Source organism: Aplidium turbinatum, chromosome 9, assembly GCF_918807975.1.
Source record: "Aplidium turbinatum chromosome 9, kaAplTurb1.1, whole genome shotgun sequence".
NCBI lineage: Eukaryota > Metazoa > Chordata > Ascidiacea > Aplousobranchia > Polyclinidae > Aplidium > Aplidium turbinatum.
The window spans coordinates 21228072-21248596 of record NC_137480.1 but is presented as its reverse complement, the minus strand read 5'-3'; the positions used below and the strand labels follow the sequence as shown (position 1 = coordinate 21248596).

At 37.9% G+C, this 20525-nt stretch overlaps 4 protein-coding genes across 4 annotated transcripts; all 4 read right to left on the bottom strand.

Moving 5' to 3' along the window:
* On the bottom strand, nt 1-1839 carry LOC145777296 (uncharacterized). The gene is made up of 2 exons (XM_082588647.1): nt 1380-1839; nt 1-914 (listed from the first exon to the last, which is right to left on the bottom strand). Exons 1-2 carry the CDS (start codon nt 1543-1545, stop codon nt 25-27), a joined length of 1056 nt encoding a protein of 351 aa, XP_082444773.1. The 5' UTR covers nt 1546-1839; the 3' UTR covers nt 1-24.
* Nucleotides 1840-2009: 170 nt separating this feature from the next.
* On the bottom strand, nt 2010-4679 carry LOC145777297 (techylectin-5B-like). Its single transcript, XM_082588648.1, has 3 exons — nt 4585-4679; nt 3604-3671; nt 2010-3020 (listed from the first exon to the last, which is right to left on the bottom strand). Exons 1-3 carry the CDS (start codon nt 4638-4640, stop codon nt 2776-2778), a joined length of 369 nt encoding a protein of 122 aa, XP_082444774.1. The 5' UTR covers nt 4641-4679; the 3' UTR covers nt 2010-2775.
* Nucleotides 4680-5330: 651 nt separating this feature from the next.
* LOC145776781 (ryncolin-1-like) lies at nt 5331-8015 on the bottom strand. The gene is made up of 4 exons (XM_082588006.1): nt 7952-8015; nt 7435-7545; nt 6777-6934; nt 5331-5450 (listed from the first exon to the last, which is right to left on the bottom strand). The coding sequence occupies exons 1-4, from the start codon at nt 7989-7991 to the stop codon at nt 5331-5333; spliced, it is 429 nt and encodes a 142-aa protein (XP_082444132.1). The 5' UTR covers nt 7992-8015.
* A 6273-nt stretch (nt 8016-14288) lies between these two features.
* LOC145777551 (uncharacterized) lies at nt 14289-15586 on the bottom strand. The gene has a single exon (XM_082588964.1). It carries the CDS (start codon nt 15567-15569, stop codon nt 14607-14609), a length of 963 nt encoding a protein of 320 aa, XP_082445090.1. The 5' UTR covers nt 15570-15586; the 3' UTR covers nt 14289-14606.
* Between the last annotated feature and the right edge of the window lie 4939 nt (nt 15587-20525).

Genomic DNA, 20525 nt, shown 5'->3' with positions numbered 1-20525 from the left:
CTTTCATTTACTGGTAGAATAAGTTTAAATGTAGGCTACATCACAGCGCATGCCATTATATTTGGATTTCGATAGTTTTCCTCCAACTCTCGATATGTTATTTGAAGTAAGCTGAAGGACAGTTGCTTTCTGGTCTTTAGCCTTCCAATCACTTACATGTTTGTAAACTTGAAGTGCCTTTTCATATGCCACTTTTGCTTCATCAAAGTGTTCCGTATTTTCTTGAGTAGCCCCAATGTTATTGTAACAAACTCCAACTACTTTGTATTGGTTGTATTCGTCGGAAAATGCTGTTTTCATTAAAATAATTGCTTGCTCGTGTGTGCAGATTGATTTATGAAAATCTCTGGCTTCATCAGAACAAAACCCCAAGCATTTCAAGAACCAGGCAATGTGTTTACATTTTTGCTTCAAATCGACGTTATCTTTGACGTTTTGCATTTCTTCCAAAGCTTCTTCCAAGATAGGATATTGAGTTTTAAATTCCTCTCCTCTTTCTTGCTTAGCCATTTCCTTTGCTACATCTTGCATCAGATCACCAAAGCTTGCCAGCCTTGCTAATTTTGTTTCTCCCTCATAAAAACATTTTATAATTTTAAAAATGCAATGGGCAATCAAAATGGCTATTTCTACTTCACTGTGTTGTACGAACAACTCCGCTAGTTCCAACAATGAGATATCACAATCTTGTAGCTTTGTTTTTAATGCAGCAGTAAATGCTTCAGAATTGATCAAATCAATTATCTCTCCACAAACTGCTTTTGCCATTTCTATTTCCCCGCTTTCCAGGAGCAATTTTATTTTTTCTATGTTGGCAAGAAGAACAAAGCTACCCTCTTTTTGTCCAATCAGTTCCTCTATAATTTGGATAGCCTCCTTATACCTTTTTTCTTTTTTGTGCTGATGAGTCAGTTCTGAAATATAAACATTCATGAACATTGTCCAAAGGTTAGAAATTTGATATCGCACCGTTATGAAGATAGCGTTTCCATTCAAGTACGCCTACAAAAAAACAGGAGCTACACTCATGTTAGCAAAGGTTTCGAAAACTAAACTACTGTATTTTCATCATCAGTGCAACAAATAGATTCGATTTCTTTTGTAGCATTGATTTGGAAGCAGTTTGGTTTTTAAAACGTTGGCTAACATGAGTGTAGTTTTTACTTTTTGGCTCTGTATTTTGTATAATACCCCAGGGCTGTGGAGTCGAAGGGATTTTGGCGTGTCCGGAGTCGAACTCGGCCAGTTATACACCAACGTGTCGGAGTCGTGTATTTTTCGCCCGACTCTGCAGCTCTGATGACACCGAGGCTGACTGTTATTTCAGTTTTACAATAATTTTGCTTCACGCTTATCGGTAACATATTGCTACATTTTACCTTTAAGCTGAGAAACAGCATCTTTTGTAAGTGGAGTCCGTGGCTTGATTCCTTTTCCATCAAAGTTTTCCATGTTTTCATTGTTATTTTCTGACTCTTGAATTGGTTTTGGTTTTTTATTTTCATGTTTGAACGGATTAGTCGGCTTTCTGACATGAATTTTCATCTTCAAATTTTTGGTTTAATACATAACAAACTTACAGACACAAAATACAAACAACATCTATGCTACATTTAACACAGCTTACTCACGACACTGCTCATGCGCATTTGCAGGTCTGTTGCACAAAATAAGTTGTGTCATGGAATCAGACTTTTTTTCCAGCACATGAATGTGTAATTTACTGACGTTATTTTTGACACCACCAAAGTATTTATAGCGTAAAGTTTTATCATTAAGCGCCCATTTTCTATTTTGTCACTATTTTTACGGTTTCCACAAGAAAATTGATATTTTTCTTGTCTTTTTTTATGAATCAAAAAGTACGAAGTTAGCAACTACATATCCAGTTTTGGCCATTGTGTTGTAAAACTTTTGTGATTATGACGCAATATGTAAATCAATAATTAATTCCAATCACAGTATTACCAATTTATTGCATTTGCATATTTTTCAGGACCTTCTGATGATCCCTCTTTTAGGGTGAAAATCAAATATCATGTCAACTTCATAACCCAATTCCACTTAATAGGTGTATGACATCTCAACTATCCCACAAATCTATATCTGTATATACAAGATGCAGTACATGTCCATTTTTCTGTTTTACTTCCAACTTCCAAGACTATTGTGTGGATGTAATTTAAAAAATAAAAACGAAATGTTATAACCATCTCTTGTTGGCCTACGTTCAAGAGTAGATGCATTAATCAAATTCTATCTTGTTGTTTATTATTTTAGTAATCAAAACTTTTTAACACGTTTGATAGGGAGTCAAAACTATTTCTTATTAACCTACACTATCAATCAGACTGCAAAATCTGTCATTTTTACATTGATTCAAGATTACAGTAGACGTTGAATCAATGTAAATATGACAGATTTTGCTGTCTAACCAATAACACAATAGCTTTAAATTTTGGCACCTGCAGAAACACATAATGTAGGCTACTTTAGCAATTGCAACTCTTATCAAATGAGCCTAAATACATAAATCAATATCAAATTATACATTAGTTCGAGTTATGAAAAAACGTAATACGTAAGATTGTAGATTGTTTTGCGTCACCCGTATGCACACGTTGTAAGAAATCGATGTTGAGTAGTTATGAGCAAAGCATGGCATTTTATGACCATTACAAATGCACTTGATAAACCAATTGGAGCTTTGCTCTTCCATTCCGCAATTCGGCTGTCTAATTGAATTAATGTGGGTAGCCTATTCATTTTTTGGGATTAATGTGGCTTGATTTTCATAACAGCTTTCTTGATGGAATGATATGTTTCTTTCCAATAGTACCAAGTCATTCCTCTGTCATCTTCTTTTCCTCCTCTTATATATTTCCCATTCAGATTGGAGCTATAGCATCCATTGTACCACCAAGCGCCGTGGACATCGGCAGCGCAATTCTTTTCGCTTTTATCGTTATCACGATCTTTTGTAGAAAAATAATCGTTGTTGTGACTTCGGAGCGAGTCACCTGCGAAGAATGCAAATGTTAATTTCTTTGTTTTTTTAAGTTCAGGTTAACCATTTTTGTTTAATCATTTTGACCAACAAAATATTTAGTAGACTATTCACGAAACCAATAAAATTAAGCAAAACTATTGTAGATTTTTTATAACATATAGTAATAAACCACTCTGTTCTTGGGTCCAGTTTAATCTCTCAATGCTTTTTATTTATGGCGCGTTTAACCTAAGCTTTCTTTTATGGTAGCAATCAGTTTGGTGTGAGATCCATGATAGGATGTGTATGAACATCATCGCTTCTGCTGCAGGAAAATAGATAAATATTCAAAACAAAAGACCCAGAAAAATACAGTACACCTTAAATATATCCAAAAAAATCCACCATGTTAAACATCGCTCCGGATAAAATCCCCCCCGGTAAAAGTTCTCTCCGAGAAAAATTTAATATTCAGTGGGGAGATATTATTCGGGAGAGTATTTACGACGGCGTTCTTTTTCGTATAAATTTCATAGAGGATGTACTCTCGGGAAGGGCTTTACCGATAATTCGTGCATAAACAAATCACAAAAATAAATTTTATTTAAGCTGACCTGCATTTCCACTGTATCCACCAATTTCTAACTTATAGTTAGTTGAGGCGTCTCCAACCACAAAGAAGCTAAAATTGCCAATTACATTAAACCGTTGTGAAAAACGTCAAATCAATAACATAATAATAGCGTTGACAGGGAGGTCCAGGGGGTACTTTTGTTGCAGTTGCTGGACCCATGGTAAAGGTTACGGGTCCCTAAAATCGTCTCGGGCTGTAACCTTTGCCAGGGGACCAGCAACTTGAAGAAACCTTCTGGTATTCTTTGAATATAGTGCATTTTTCTTAGATCATGATTTGAGGATTTCATTCGTAAAAGTGAGTCCCATACTTGAACCAAGCATGGGAAAATGAGAATATAAGGTTCTTATTATACTAAGCCTTCCGCACTAATGAGAGTAGGATGACCATAGTTCTTTTCTCTCGCCAGCCTTTTTAGCAACTATGCCTATCCAATTTATTACACCCTGGGTAGAGGATAGCGATGTTTATCAACAACCGGCTTAAGTAGGGTGTAGACTGTAGAACCAGGTTTGCATTATAGGAAAGCCATCGCCTTATCCGCTGAGCCATGCCACCGCACGATCTTCTCAACGGCACAGTCAATAAACATCGGCTGTATTTCATGGTGACTGCTTTATTTGATAATAACTATTCCATGAACTCAATTTTGCTTCTGGTGAGTACTGAGTAGCCTATACTTCAACTACAAAATGTAAAAACTACTTTGTCGGCTATATAGCGAGTGGTGAAAGCCCTGGCAGTGGCACGGCACAGGAAAGGTCCCCAGTTCGACACCACTCAAGAGCACCCGACTGTGTAGGCTATTTGGTAGAGCACTTAAAAGGCATGCCTTAAAGTGGACACGTAGATAGGCTTCCTTGTCTTCCAGTCTCCTTGGTCTAAATCTTCAACCACCGGGTGTAGCCTACCTGGATACGACAAAAAAACACAAAAAAATGTATACTGACCATCGTCCTACCTATAATCCGCATGTACGGAGTTACCTTCCCAGTCTTCCAACTCAACCCGAAGCATATGAGAAGATGAATTGGTGAGAGCATAAATATTTTCTAATCCTAAAACAAATGGGGTTACTTTAAAATTGTAAAAGGATGGTTCAAGCTTCTATAACAGGGCTACTCAACTGGCGGACCGCGGTCCGAATCCGGACCTTCTGGGTGTTGAAGGTGGACCTCGGGCTTCTGGAAGAATAACCTCATTGACACATTTTAGGGCCTCTTTAAACAGATTTCCATTAGGGAAAAGTAATTTTTTGTGATTATCTAAGGAGCTGGGGGCTTTGCCCCCAGACCCCCCAACGCTTTTCCGTCTTCTCTGATGTGCGATCCACACAGCTACACTACAAAGAAACACAATACATTTTTTATTTGTTTGTATCAGACAAAAATCCAAGTCGTGTTACATACTACCTGAAAAGTGTTTCGGTGCTCGTAGGCTAGGCTACTGGTTGTTTAATTTTCTTGGTTGCATATGAAACATTCATCGGACCGCAAAAATATTCAACTTGTCAAAATGGACCTTTGCTAACATTAGTTGAGTAGCCCTGTTCTATAAGAACACAGTTTAAACGTAATAGAATCGATTTTGCTACAGTAATAGCATCTTCAGCTTATTCAAATAGGATATATATAATTTTGTTGTTTTAAGTCAGTTGTTCAAAATTATAAATGGGAAAAAGAAAAGTTTGAATGTAAGACAAGAAAATTAGGCCTTACTAGTAGACTTGCCTAACCAAAATTCTCCGTTCTTTTTTCCAAATCCAACTTCATAAGAATGCCAGTCCAAATAAAAATCTACTTCACCAGAATATCTCTTTTGAATTATCTATAAATTGTTTACAAATCAATAAATGAATCTCAGCAACCAGGCTACTGCATTTTAAATTGATTTTCCAAGTTACCGAAGAACTAACTTCGAGCGGATAAAATCATTCAAAAAACCCGAGTTTCGCGGAAAATGTTTGAATATTTCGTTTGTTAGTTTGTTTTTGTTTTGTTTAGATATTGAGACTTCAAGCCCATTTATGTGTTGTGACAGTGACGCAGCTAGAAAATTTTTTTTAAGGAGACAGAAGCAATTGTTGAGGGGAAAACGTCATTCAACATGAATTCCAACAATGATATTAAAACACATTTTTAGAAGGGGCGATATAATTACGATTGCCTCCCAAGTCCTCCTGTGGCTACATCTCTGGCTTTTAATCATCAGCTTTTAATCGTTGACTATCAACACCAAATATTGGAACTTGAAATTTTGACATATCATGGATGCAAGTTTGTTTCTGTCTTGACTCTTTGTTGTAAGTGTAGATATTTTAGTGTAATGTTTATTAAATATATTTCATCGACTTGGCTGAGGGTGGCTGCTTGACTCGAAGACCGTCATTGTCACTTCGCAGCTTCCCGTTGTGATTTACTTACTTCAAAGATGCAGTGTACATTTGTTATTTTTCTTTGTTTCAATTGTGTTCGTTAAGCGTGCTGCATCATTTAATGATTTTGCTGTTATAATATTGCACAACAAAATAAACCAATCAACCAATCAATGGTATTGTAAAACTGTTTATCTCACAAAGATTTGCTAAACTCGAACGCAATCGATTTCATTCAAGTTCAGGTTTTTTGCCAAAGTATTGGCTTTGATTGTAAAAAATCTTCTTCAAGAGTACCTAGCTCATGGCCTACAGATTATATTTTAAATCCGAAGGCAAGAACAAAGCAGTGCATTGTTGATTTAAAAGGAAGCTCAGCGATAATTTAAAGTCATGATATCCTTTTGTAAGTCAAGTCAGTAGGCATTTGAAACTTCCTACTCAGAGTTCTCACGCATATGCCAGTTGCGTGCTGTAGCCAGAAAAAAAATTTAAGGGGAGGGGGGAGTAATATTAAGCTGTTGGTGGGCAAATATTTTAATTTTGAAATAGAGTTTGTTTAAAATTATACTGTAGCTCAATGCGGCCAAACATTTATGAAATGTGTTCAAAATTAAAATACAGTGCCATAAAAACATTGCAATGGAACAAAGAACACATTTTCTGTGGGAAAGATAAGGGGCGATTGCTCTCTCAAGTCCCCCCCGTTGCTAGGTATCTAGCGCGCTTTTCTAAACTAAATAGGTTTGTGAACCCGTGATCTTCTTCATTTTTCGCACCAGCCAATTGTTGTATTCATCTTTTTGAAATTCGCAGAAAACTTCGATAACTTTTCCTTGAACAACTATCCGGTAAAAGCCATCCACAGTAGTACCCTGCTTGTAGAGGTCGTCACAATTGCTATTGTTGTTGTACACGCGTCCATAAGCAAACACACCTGGAAAAATAAAAGGATACCAAACTGAGGTAGCGCTCCAACTTATAATTTATTATTTTAAAAAAAGTATTAGGCTAGGTCTACTGGCAAGGTACAAAAAGGTTGTGCTAATTATGTTGATAAGTAATAAAACAATATTGCAATTGTTGATTGTACAATCTACATAGACTATCTATTGGCTAAAATCTACGAGATAGTTACGGTTCAAGGAAATCTATCGCAAATCGATAAATTTGAAGAGCAACATCAGCCTTATACAATAGATTATTTGTTATCTGCCAAAGAGCAAGTTTGATTACAGCCATCCAATAGTTTTGGTTTGCTTTTTCGTTAAACCTTCTTCAACAAAATTTAAATTAAAAAAATTGTTTTGGTAGGCCTATGCTACGTAGCTTTTAAAAGCAGCGCATCTAGATGTAGGCTAATTTTCGATCATTGCTAACACAAGAAGGAGCAATAAAGCTTGCATTGTTTCTCAATAAAATCCTCCGCTCACCCACCGAGGTAATGCTTAAACTTTCTTTCCCAGTCTCGGACTGTTTGTTTCAATCTAGCAACATCTACGTCACTGTCCACTTTATCTCCACTTTCTCCTGCAGTTCCGGGTTCTCCTGCGGCGACAGAAGTTAAAACTTGCGTTGCTGAATTAGCCAGGGCATAACTATGGGGGGATTGGAGGGGTTAATCACTCTCTCCCATATTTTATTTTGTTTTAATATGTTTCAATATTATTTTAACGTTTTAATATCATTATAATTCATGTAGAATGATGTTTCCCCTCCCAACGGTTGCTTCTGTTCCCCTAAAATTTTCTTTCCAGCTACGCCACCTGATCCAGTACTTTTATTAATTACCAAACAACCCACCAATGCAGTAATGACGTCAATTGATGAAATCTTCACGCTGTTTCGACTTGCAATAGTTATGTTACTATTAGCATGGTTTAGGTCTTTAGGAGTTAGACACCTATCGACATAAATGTTTGCATAGTTTATCAAAAAGTAGATAATAAACTACCTTTTAAACCTATGGTGCTCAATGGTGCATTGCAAACCATGGTATAGTTCCAGGAATAGCTGTATCCTTTTGACCATAAAAACACGAGTAGAAACAGTGGCACAAATAAGCTTAGAAAGTTCATTTTACAGCACAAGGATTGCTTTTGGTTTGCATGTAAACCTTCTAGCATAACATAAGCCTAAATAGTTTTTTTCTTTTCTGACTTTATGTGATTAAATGGTCTACATAAATGAAATAGATAGCCCAATCTCCTGAAAAGTATGCATGGCCCTTTACTAGTCTAATTCATTCTACTGTATATTAAGTCTTTAGCTGCTCTGCTTTGTGTTTATGGTTCTGCATTCCAGCTCTTCTCCACTCTATATTTCATGTGTTGAGGAAGTATCCAAAACTATTTTAAATCGTAAAATAAGAACAAAAATGTGAAATAATTTATAGACACGAAGAAATCCATAAAAAAACGCTGTTGTATTTAAAAGCTATGAATGTCTTTATTCTATACTGCAAGTAGCCTTCTTTGACAATATTTACAAGTTGGATTACAAGCATTTACTCAGTAGGTATAATTTATACTACCAATACACAAAGCGAATAACTTGGCGTTTGTAGGCTATTATAAAGTAGAAACGTTTGCAGTTGTAGTTAGTAAACCATAGTCTTGCAATCAAAATCTCTAGACTCGTCATTCCTGAAACTGCTGAACATCAAAATGAAACAACTGGAATTTGTACTCACAAGCTACAAGCTACCGATGACCTCCCTTTGGTTTAAGCAGCAAATGAATAGCTTTGAAAACCACAAAGAAACTCAGAAATGTTTTAGTACCGCCAGGTCTAGTCTACACAATATTGTTTTAAAATCGAAGAAAGGTCTATGAGTATATTTTAGTGTTTTTTGTGAGAAAAAAAGTTTTGACTGACAAAAAAAGTTACATGAAGTTATACTAACAAATAGCCAGGGGCGCCGGAACGATTTTTGACTGGGGAGGGGGCAAGATTACGAAAAAAGGGCACTTTTGTTTACTAAAAGGCCAATTTTTTTTTCAAGTTTTAAGATAAGATATAGCGACAATCCTAATCTATCAGCTCACTATGTATTGAGTAATGATAGCCTACAAGTGTCCGGTATACAAAGAAGGGCATCATGCTATGTTGTAATGATGTAACCTACTGTCAAGCCTTAAAGCAGCCTGTGGCCATGGCCGCTAAGTAGTGCTTGAATGACCGCCGGTGCTACCTCCTCAATCGGCCAAGTTTGGCCGCCGGTCTCTTCTAGCCAATTATTTAATTTCGCAAATAGAATGATCGTGGAATGTCGAAAATATATAGTATCAAAGAGTGACTCAAAATTAGGTCAGCGCGTCATAATCGCCACTGTTGCATTGTGCTGGAATATTTGTTATTGATGGAATTAGATCCCTAGATGGAATATATCCATCTGCGATCACCAGCGCTGTAAGTCTTGTTTGTAATTTCCGACGTTTATTTTAACAAAGTCTTAATCCGAACTGCTAATTACATCAGCTGGGAATATTGTCGTTTTTATGTCGATTCGATGTTGTCGGACATAAAAAAAGAGAACTAGGTTAGTTGACATCCGAGGGGAAAACATTTTTTGATCATATTTTGCAAAAATTATGCTTCTAAAATCAGCCACATTGGAGACACTCGTGCGAGTGTCGTTAGATGGTCCCGCAGCACTGAATTACAATCCCGATAAAGCAGTTATTGCGTGGTGCAACAATTCTATTGTAGGACGTCGCCCAGGCCCAGACTTCAACAACGCTAAGTGATCATTTTTGCATTGTTTCAAGTTTAATTCTATTTACTTGTGCTATCGTTATTTTTATTTTGTATTTTGGCCTCCAAGCACGCAGATTTGGCCGCCGAGAAGGAGCTCCCGGTAGACCACGATGGTTGCGGAAAAAAAACGAGTTTTAAGGCCTGTACTGTGTTGCAAAAATTTGTGCCGTAGGCTTAGCCACCTATATATTATTTTGAGGCAAAAATGAAAGATTATAATTAGGCTAAAAGCGAATAGCAGAAATTGTTATATTGCAAAATATGCAGTAGCTTACATGAGTTTGAAAGGGCACCATTGCCCCCCCTGCCCCTCCATCTGCAGAAAAATTGAGGGCAGGGGGGGCGGCCGCCCCCTGCCCCCCCCCGCTTCCGGCGCCCCTGCAAATAGCTTTAGATAAACTTAACAAAAATTTTAGGCTGCTTTGGGCTATTTTTAGAGGAATGCCCGATTGAAGAAACGGTAAGATCTGAAAACGCTGGTTCTATATCTCCATTTTGCGGCACCTAGTAAATGAGATGACTTGTAGGCTACAAAACTTTGATAACTAGCAAAAAGACCACTGAGTCAAGCGAAGTGGCCTACCGGCCTGCTTCAGTGGTTCGAAGCCTCTGCAAGTATACGAAACTGTCAGTTCGAAAATAAAAACGCCCAGAATTAGTAAAGCAAGCTTTGGGCTACCCCTGTAGCGCACCCAGCATGGGGCTAAGGGGGCTCAAGCCCCCCCCAAAACCTACCACCAAAAATAAAGTTTTTTTATGTTCCCCATTTACACCCTTTTCTCACAGATATGAATAGATATGATAGATACAGATATCACATGTAGATAAGAATAAGACGCAACAATACAACAGGGCTGAGCATTATAACAATATATTTTACATATTTACAAATAGTTTTAACAGACTAACAATCCAACGTTTTTGGCTTAACTTAAGCCCTCATCAAGAACATAAAAATATTTATAAAAATACAATGAGTTTCAACTTCTTGGAAGGTAAAATTAGTTAGAAAAAGGCAACTACATAAAAAACTACAAAAAAATGTGAACCACAGGGAACGTGATACATCAAGTAAATGTTGAGGAGAATGGACGCTAGGGTGGATCGAAAAATCCAAAATTTTTATTTTTCTTAGCTAGTATGTCAAAAAGGTGCGAAATACCCATAATAACATACATGCAAATTTTTTTTTGGTTTTGACAATTTTTTGATCGCCCCCCGCAAGGTTTTAATTTCCCTAATATCGGGTTGAAGAAAGTCTCCCGCAAAATTGGTCAAAAGCATAAATACTGTGTGACTCACTTATGCGCTTTATGATGTCATAATAAGCGACTTGTGTTTAAACAGATAGCTAACAAACAGCTACAATTGACCGTTTTATCACCATTGCTAAAATACTTGGTTGGGTATCTCAACAATTAGCTGATGTAGCATTTGATTCTTCAAAATTATTCTAGATATAAAAGAAGCTTTATAGTACAATTATTGGAATTTGCTTGCACTGCAGGTTCCACAAAGTTTAATAAAAGTTATATGCGCTTCTTACAGATTAAAAGGCAGTTCACTTAGACTAGTACGGGTAACTCTTCTAGGCGATGGCCTAGTTTTATTATTACTTGGTACTCCCTTCATCAATCTTCACCAGTCAGCGTACCAGTTTGACTGCACTGGTGAATGTAGCATTGATCTGGCGATGAGAAACCCAGGATGCTTGAATCACTCACACTCACGATGGATGACTAGGCGTACAGCTAATTAATATAACCCTTAGATTATATGTCAGCGATAACAATTCGTATGGGAGACGGCAAGCATTGGTTATGTTCATTATCCGTGTTTATGCTCCAATGTGGTTCACAATAAAATCACATTCATCTTGCAAAGCTGGAGCTAGACACATTCACCAAATGATAACCCATCACGATATCTTAGTCAGAAGCACAAGAAAATTATCGACCCAGTTATGCACCGCAACTCATACTTTGCTCATCCGGAAAACATAATTTTGGCTATGATAACTTACCATCGACCACATATTCAAGAACTAGGCCTGCGTGGAGTGATGAAAGCTAGAGCTGCAAAACCCAGTGGAAAAATACAAAAATTTAAAGTTCCCTCAAAGCTTAATTTTGATGCAGTGAAATACTTCGAATTGATTAACTGGACAGAATTATCTTCTATTTGAATAAGCTTAGCTTAACTGAAGATGATCTAGCTTCTAGCTGATCGAAATCGATTTTTAGCAATATATGATTGAACTGACTCGTGTGAGAATAAATTTCTTTGCATTACAAGACATGTAACCGAGTCGTTCATATCAAGCATTGTTGTGGGTTTGACACCTGTCAGAAGATACTTCATTTTCTTGATTAACTGGACAGATCTTCCTATCACGAGCCTCCTGTAATTAAAACAATGACGGATGCTGAGCTCCGGCAATTCATCATGATAGATGTGACTCTCACTGCATTTTTTCCCGAATTTCCATGTCAAACGCAGGCTGTTGAAAGGCTCGTGCAAGCTGGTTAACGATGCATCTAAAGCAGTTTGTGGACCGAAATATTGAGACGGCTTCATTCGTGCCCGAATTGCTTCTCGTCAGTTAATGCCAACATTTGAGTCTAAACGTGACTTTACTTTCTACAATTTGTAAATGTTTATTATATTGCATGCAGTCTTTATATTCATGAGCGCATAAATTAATAGGAAGTGACTTTGTGAGTGGGCCACCTGTCAAATCAGTCATACAAAGTTTAAGCTTGTGAGTCTATGCTCGGCCATCTGATGGTGAAGGTTAATAGGCGTTTACCTGTTGGAACCGCGGGTGGTCCATCAGCCAAGTCACTTTAAAATTAATATGCTGAATAAGGGTGAAGTCAAAACTCTTAAGTACACACATTTTCATTGTACTTGGTGTTATATTAGAACCTTTTGCCATGTCTGCAAAGCGAGTTAAAATCGAAAAAAAAATTGCCATGCAGTTCTTGTATGTGTGAGTGCCTAAATTTGTATGTCGCGGGGGGAGATCAAAAACTTGTTCAAACCTCTTCAATTTTTTACATTGTGTTTTGGTGATATATTGGCAACTTTTGCCATATCTAGCTAATTAAAATTGAGAAAAAAATTTTTTTTTGCCATTTTTGATCCACCCTAATGGACGCACCTTCAGCAAATAATTGTTTGTTTAAATTTGGGTTGTAGCGTTTGATTAACACTGCTTCCTGAATTTTGGTATCAAATTGGGATTTGCCTTTGTGTAAATTTTAAATGAGTCAGCAGAGAATTTTCGATCTGTGCAAAAAGAACACTCCATGATATGGTCTTTCATGACACTTTTCTTTAACTCCCTAAAGGTCAGATGCTCCCGTACTCTCGTAGTCAAATGTCTGGTGGACATACCGATGTACCGTACGTCAATGCCGAATCCCACGGACATGTAAAACTGTGTACGACATTTAAGCAGAGAGACGAAGGCGCCTGGGGCTTTAGTTGAAAATACGAACTAATTTTGAATGTTTTGTAAGTAGGAAAAACGTCCACATCAAATTTACTGTTTGCAAAACTTGTGTTTTGTTTCAAACTGTTTTCGTGCTGGTTTTTGTTTTTGCACTTATTTGTGTTGGCAAACAATAAGCTAATTCTATTTGTCATACATGACAAAAAAGTCGAGATCTATAGACGATTGCGAGAGTGGACGTAGGGTAGGAATGAGGATGCTGATGGTGCTAGTAGCATGGCTGAGTGCCTTTAAAGATTAATCGAAGGAATGGGCATTGGCCAGTGGCGTAGCCAAGGCGGGGGGGTGCGAGTTTCAATCCCCTCTTTGGCACGCGTGTGACGTCACGATATTGAGAATGATGCTTTCTATCTCTTTATTTTTCTAAAACAAAGTTTGCCTAATTTTAAATGAAACTGCATTAAAAGAGCGAGTTTTTCCAATATCAAACATTCAAATATCTCAGCCAGGAATTAGCAACAAGAAAACATAGAGACTAAGCTTTATTTCCGAAAACTGACGAAGAAAACACGATCTTATCCTTTTGCTATGCCACTGGACAGTACCATTTTACAGGAATATTCATACACACATTTTTATTGAAAATGCTTATAGAATGCACCAAATTTAAAGTAATCTTTCAAAAAAATTTGAGGGAAGCCCCCCAGACCCTCCGCCGCTGGGTGTCGTTTTAGGCAAACACGCCATCTGGCTTTTCCCACCGGCGGTTAAAACCCCCCTCTTTCAAGATTCCTGGCTAGGCCACTGGCATTGGCCTATTGTCATTGTTATCACAAATCACTCAGCCGACATTTCTGAATTAGCCCCCCTAATTTTTTTTCTGGGTGCGCTACTGGTACCCTCACTGTGAAACTCGATGCTATAAATATGAAATCACCTGGCAACATTGCTATGGTGTTCACCCTTTTCTTCACAGATATTCGCTACCATTATCTCAGCACATCCTTCTTCTGTGGATAAATACTGAGTAGTCTATGCACCAACAAAAATAATAGCAACAAGTTTTATGCTAACGTTTAATGCAATAATGTGAAACAGCGTACATGTTCCAAAACACCACAATTTTCAATCTAAGTGCCAGGAAAGACCAACTTCAATAACTGTGTAAAATTTATAATTTAACAAAACAAGCATTGTGAAAGAGCATTTAATCAATTAGGGACTGAAAGTTGCTGTGTCGTTTCCCAACCAGTTTAAACAAATTTAATGTAAGATATAGTTGCAGTTTATTTTGAAAGGTGTGTTTGTTTTTCCACAACACATCAACGTTCCAGCAGGTGTTGATGTAATCAAATGGTCAACCTGAAAAATTTGTAAGAAGATCATTTCATCTTTAGCTTCTTATGTTATTACACATGTCATCGATTAGGCTGTAGCTTTTTGGTTTTGGTTGAACAACAGGGGAGATTATTTCCGACATTCCGCCACTTCGCTTATGACGTGGGGAAAATTGTGAAACGTCAACGCTGCGTTTTCCGCCAGGATACATCCCTGGACTCCAGTGTTGCCTTTTGTCCGCAGAATGAGATGATTGGACACTGCGTTTGCCCCCGGGGTTCATACATCGACTCCAGTGTTGTCGTTTATTCACAAGATTGGAAGATGGGAAACTACTTTTGTCGCCGGGGTGCATTCCAGGATTCCTCTTGTCGATAGAATTAGAAAAAGAATAACTGCGTTTTCCCCCAGGGGCTAAGCCAGGACTCCAATGCTGTCGCTTGTCCAATGAAAGAGAAGAAGGGAAGACAATATCGCGTTTACCTCCAGGCATAAATAGGTTACTCCAATGTTGACGTGATTCAGGATTTTGAAATGTTTTTTCATCCGTATAAGACTCCATTAAAAAGCCCCTAAGTTTTTCTTCTGTTGAAGCATCTAGAGGATCTCTTTTTCCTCCAGGTAGAAAATCATAACTCCAGTGCTGCCTTGAATTCATACCAAGCTGGTCTTTCGTTTCCAAATCGAAGCGTTCCATCTCGTTGGAACGATACAGAGCTGCCCATTGTTCTTTTCCAGGTTGGGTGCTTTTTGTTGACCGCGGTTTCATTGCCTTGCTTCCGTCATTTACCATTGGATGGGAGGACGTTATCGGTTTGTTTATGTGAAATTTGGTATCGTCGAATTGTTCCATTTCTTTCAATTGATTTTGAATTTGAGTTTTTTCTTCAAGTAGATCGAAGCCATTCGAAGGTATTTGTGTGTGTACGCTTAAGTCATTGAATTTACTTATGGATGCAGAATGGATGAAGTTACCCCAAAGAAGATGACAAAATAAAAATATTATTCTTTTTATCATCTTTCTTAAATGTACAATATATCTGAAACAACAAAAAAGTGTTTAAGCGAGAGACAAAATCCTTACAATAACCTTTCATTGTAAAACATTTTTTCAAAGAAAAATATCTATCCTTCAAGGGTGCCACTGCCACTCTGATCAATCTTTCATGCACATAAAACAACAGGACTTATATTATAACAGGACAAACGCTGAGATTACATTTTTTCTTTATAAGCCAGGAATGTTCAACCCGTGGGCCGCGGGCCACATGTGGCTCGCGCCGTATTTTTCGAACTGTCTTGTACTGTTATTATCAACTTAATCACCCACGTATTTATGGCAAACTTACATTCCGAGAAATTGGCATTTATTATTTTCTTTCTTTGTCTATAACTCTATAGTCTTTAGTGCAGGGGTGCGCAACTGTTCAAGTCAATTTTATTGCATCACAATGCACATTGTTACGCATCCCATTTTTCACATTGTTATGTTCACACCCTTTCCGCACAATCGTAAGCCTACTCGTGCTTCAAAAGTCAGCGTCAGCCAGTCAGTAACATTTCTTGTTACATTGAGGTTCATCTGATATCAGAAACTCGTACAAAACGCATTTAGCAGTAAAATGTCTTCTGCACTCTGCAGTGATATAGAATAATATGTTAAATAGGAAACGAAAAGTAAGCAACGCCTTTACATTTCACAAAAAATATGTCTCTGAAGAAAAATATCAGAGGATTCACACATTGGCAGTTTTCATGACTTCATTATTCTGCAGCACTTGTGCGAGCAAGTTTTTTCGCGGATGAACCACATCAAATCCATTGTGAGAGCACTAATTTCTGACAGCCACATGGAAAACTCGCTTTGCATTGCTACATCGTCCATCTCATCTAATATTGCCAAACTTGTTAGAGAAAAACAGTGCCAAATTTCACATTGAAATATCGACGTGTAGTAAAAAGTTTGTCGGCTTTACTATATCTTGGTACGTTTATTGCTCTTATAATTGTAAAAGAGGACAATACACATTTCTATGATTAGAACTTTAGAAGTTTGGTGTAAGGGTTTTAATTACAAATTAGGCTTTCGGACAACCATTTCTAGGGTAACAAATTCGCAGTAAACACTCAGGTGGCCCGCGCAATCATTTGTAAACCGCATGTGCCCCTTTGTCCAAAAAAGTTGGACACCCCTGTTCTGTTATCATCCATATAATCCATTACTGCATGAAACATAAGGTTTGCTCCATTAAAATTGTCCTGTTTGGTCAGCCACGATGTATCACTGACCTTTTGCCCTGAGCCAAAGACAAAATCACTATCCTTTTATCTGCAGCCAAAGCACCTTGTGGTTAACATTAGACAGATCGCTCGCGTATTCTCACTACTTGATGTCACTTTGTAAGAAATGGTGATCGCATTCTCAGCTATTGAAGCGCCTGGCAGGCTCCAGATGGGGCCTGCGAGCTGACACAATGCGCATAGCAGTCTTAACCTTTGCTTACTCTTCAGCAGAAAACTGTGCATTTGTTTGGTGTCGCAGTGCTCATTACACCACAACATCGGCACTACCATCGACAACGCCTTGCGCATAGTAAACGGATGCTTACATCCCATAATCTCATTATTTTTGCTGGCATCCACCTGCTGAGCTTCTTCGCAAAAAAATCCACAGTTTTGTTTGGTCGACAAATGTTTGAACCAACCATCTTCTCTTTACTCCTTTAAGTAGGCTGCCCATCGGCATCCATTGAAATCAACGCACCCATTTGTACCAGCCGCTCACAATCTATTTAATGAAGCTGACAATAAAATATCTCAGCAGTTGAGTATGCACATCATAACGTTAGTTAGTCTAAATTGAAGTCAGAGATCACCGAATTTTTTTCTCTCATTCTCGACAACAACACCCGACGCTACAGAGACGTGCGTGTGTGCGCCTCAACCGTCCTAGTACGGGAGATAGGTTTTTCCACTTAAACATGGACCAATTGGAAATGACATCTTCCTCTCATTGTGGGTATGGTGCTGAGGATAAAGACCGCAGACTATACATCACCAACGCTTGGGACATCTTCAGCCCACCGAACGGAGTGGAAGGTCTGCCTGTCTTAGATAATGAAACCAACAAGTCTCTGCTCTCTAGTATCCTACCAGTGTAGTTCAAAATCATTGTGAACCTGGAATGGTAAAGGATAGACCCTAGGCCCTAAAAGCTCAAACAAAGGAAAAAAGGCCTCGATAGATCAGCTGCACAAAGTCTCGACTTTACCAACGAAAAATCAGCAAGATCATGAAACAATGGATTAGCTGTCGGAGTGTGCGCGTAAGCAACGCACTTTTACACAAGCTCTTTATTTCGAGGCACCTAGTAAATGGGATAATTAACAGACAACAACTCTTCACCAAACAGAAACTTCACTTTGTCAATCTAGGGTCTGCGTCAGTGCTTCAAAAACCCCTGCAAGTATAGGAAACGCTAGAATTAAGCTTCAGATAAGGTGTTAGGTGTTCTCAGTTCCCAGATAAATGTTCTCCCAATCCGTTAATTGATTAGAAACCTGTTTAAAAGCCAAGTGTGATAGCTCAGATTTATTGAACCTTTTTGCAACCGTAGACTTCAAACCAAAATAGCCTACTTCGTAAAGTATTGACTAGTTTGAACTTATTCTATTTAACCCACTTTACTTTTTGCTTTGAAGCACGTAGATGCGTGGTAAATAGTCTCACTCAAGTTCCGTGTTATGTTTATAATTGTATCAAAAACAAGTATTTTTTTCCGTGTTGCAGTTACAGTAGTAGGCTACCGCCTTATCATGAGCTTGAAGTTGTAACGTGTAGGCTACTTGAAGCATAGGCTACATAGGCTATGATGCTTTAAACTGCTGTTTTTTGTATCTGAAGCCATTGGAGTTCTGGGTGCTTTTATAGCAATTTTAATTATTCTGATGTGTCGGTTTTGACAAAACGAAGCGTGGAAATTGAATTAGGAATAGGAGACGAGAGACAGTTGCTTCCCGCGCTAGCAAATAACTTGACTATCCCTTTATTTTTGGGCATAATGGACGTTTTTAAATGGAAGGCAAACAGAAAAATACAAAGCAATTTCCTGAATAGTAGCCTATTTTGATGTTAACGAAGAAAAGAACTGACATAAATCAATAAATATTTTTCTTTGGTAACAACATCCTTAAATTTGTTTTAAAACTCGAAATAATCGTCTCTTTGTTTTTTTGAAATGAAGAGAATTCCAATGATTAATGCAATGTTCTGGCTTTGTTGAACCTGTTGAGCGCAATCAGTTCGGGTTAATGCAATTGCTGGTAACGTGATTTGTAACACACGCTTGCAATGGGAAAAAAAGACTAAAATTATTTCTCAAAAGCATACTGCGGCTTTAAACAAATTTTAAACCACTTGAGACTACTGTTTACCCAAAAATAAATACCCATTCTCATGAAGTCAACACTGCTTTTTTTCTTCTTTTTGTACAAAATTAAAGGGAGATACAATCACAGCTAACTCGTTGATTAGGCAAGCAAAAGTCAATGGTATGCTGCAAAAACTGTGGTGCCGTCAAAGCTTCTGCACAATAGTCCACTAACCCGAGATTTGTTTAAAATTATCTGCAACTATGTATCTCTTGCTCTTGCTGCTGCGTAGTTGCACGCACTCCGCCGTACGCATTCAGGCACAGGCAGGTATTAATCTTTTTATAATCTTGTATTAATCTTTTTCAACAATAAGCTAATAAAATTTGTAACCTATAAATGTAAGCCGTTTCATTGATGTATCACAGTGTTGTACGCGTCAATGAAATAAGTTGACGGCGTCAGCGTCAGCGCGAATTGCCTAAAACCTTTACGGCGTAAAGTACTGCGTCAGCTCTCAAATCATCAACCACCACATGGAACGCTTGGACTGAAGGCCCTGGATGATAAGACTGTCGAGTGGCTGATGACCTCATGCCCAAACATAGCCTATAGTCCGGAAGAAGACAGCTCATACGACTAAGAAGCTCTCAAAGAAATTGACGGCGTCAGCGTAAGCGCTAATTTCTAACGCTATTTTAGCCAGGGTCTCACAAAACGGAAGTATTTCAACCAAGTTTAGGCTTAACAATAGCTATTAATAAAGAGCAGGTATTATGTTTTGAGACTGTATTGTAATTAGCCGCTTGGCCTATTAGTTGTTTCCTTGGAGAAACACAAGCCTTTCAAAACGTTTGTCTGACAATCTGCTGCGTTTGGGACGTACAATGTCCTTTCCAAGTGAAAACATGTGTTCCAAAGCAGCGCTGGATGGTAATGGTGTGTTGTATTTCAAAAACAAGCCTTGAAAACATTCACTCGGAAATGTATCACTGTTCCAAGCGATGGGTGATGGATGGTTTAGCACAGTGTTTCTCAAACTTTTTTAGTCCATAGCCCCCTTTTCGTTATTGAAATAAAATTTCGCCCTCCTAATTCTGTCAAGTAAAATAAATATTGATAATAGAGTGATAGACAAATCTAGTTTTACGAATTTAATCAACGAAATTGACAGTAGGCTAACATGAATACATGATAATGTTCAATGGGATGGATGAGCTTGGCGACTTTTACAAAGTTTTGAAATATTTGGCGACATCTTCGTAAGATAGAGTCGAAGATCATGCCGTTTATGAACTAGCAAGCGTTTCTTTGCTTTGAAAGCATCAATGCCACAGCCGACAACCCCTTTTCAACCATATATGAAGTAGGAAACGACAAAATCCACATTCTAGCTTCTTTCCAGAGAAGCTCATATTTACCAGCAACCTGGCACCAAAACAAATCGTAGCCTATAGATCATTTCTGAATTTCACTTGACTCATCATCTGTTTGCATATCAATGAACTGCTCTTGAAGCTCCACTTCTACAGTAGGCTATGTATGAAGGTTCGGTAGAAAATGGTTGTACCACCCAGTTTGGAACATGGAGGTCCACGAGATCT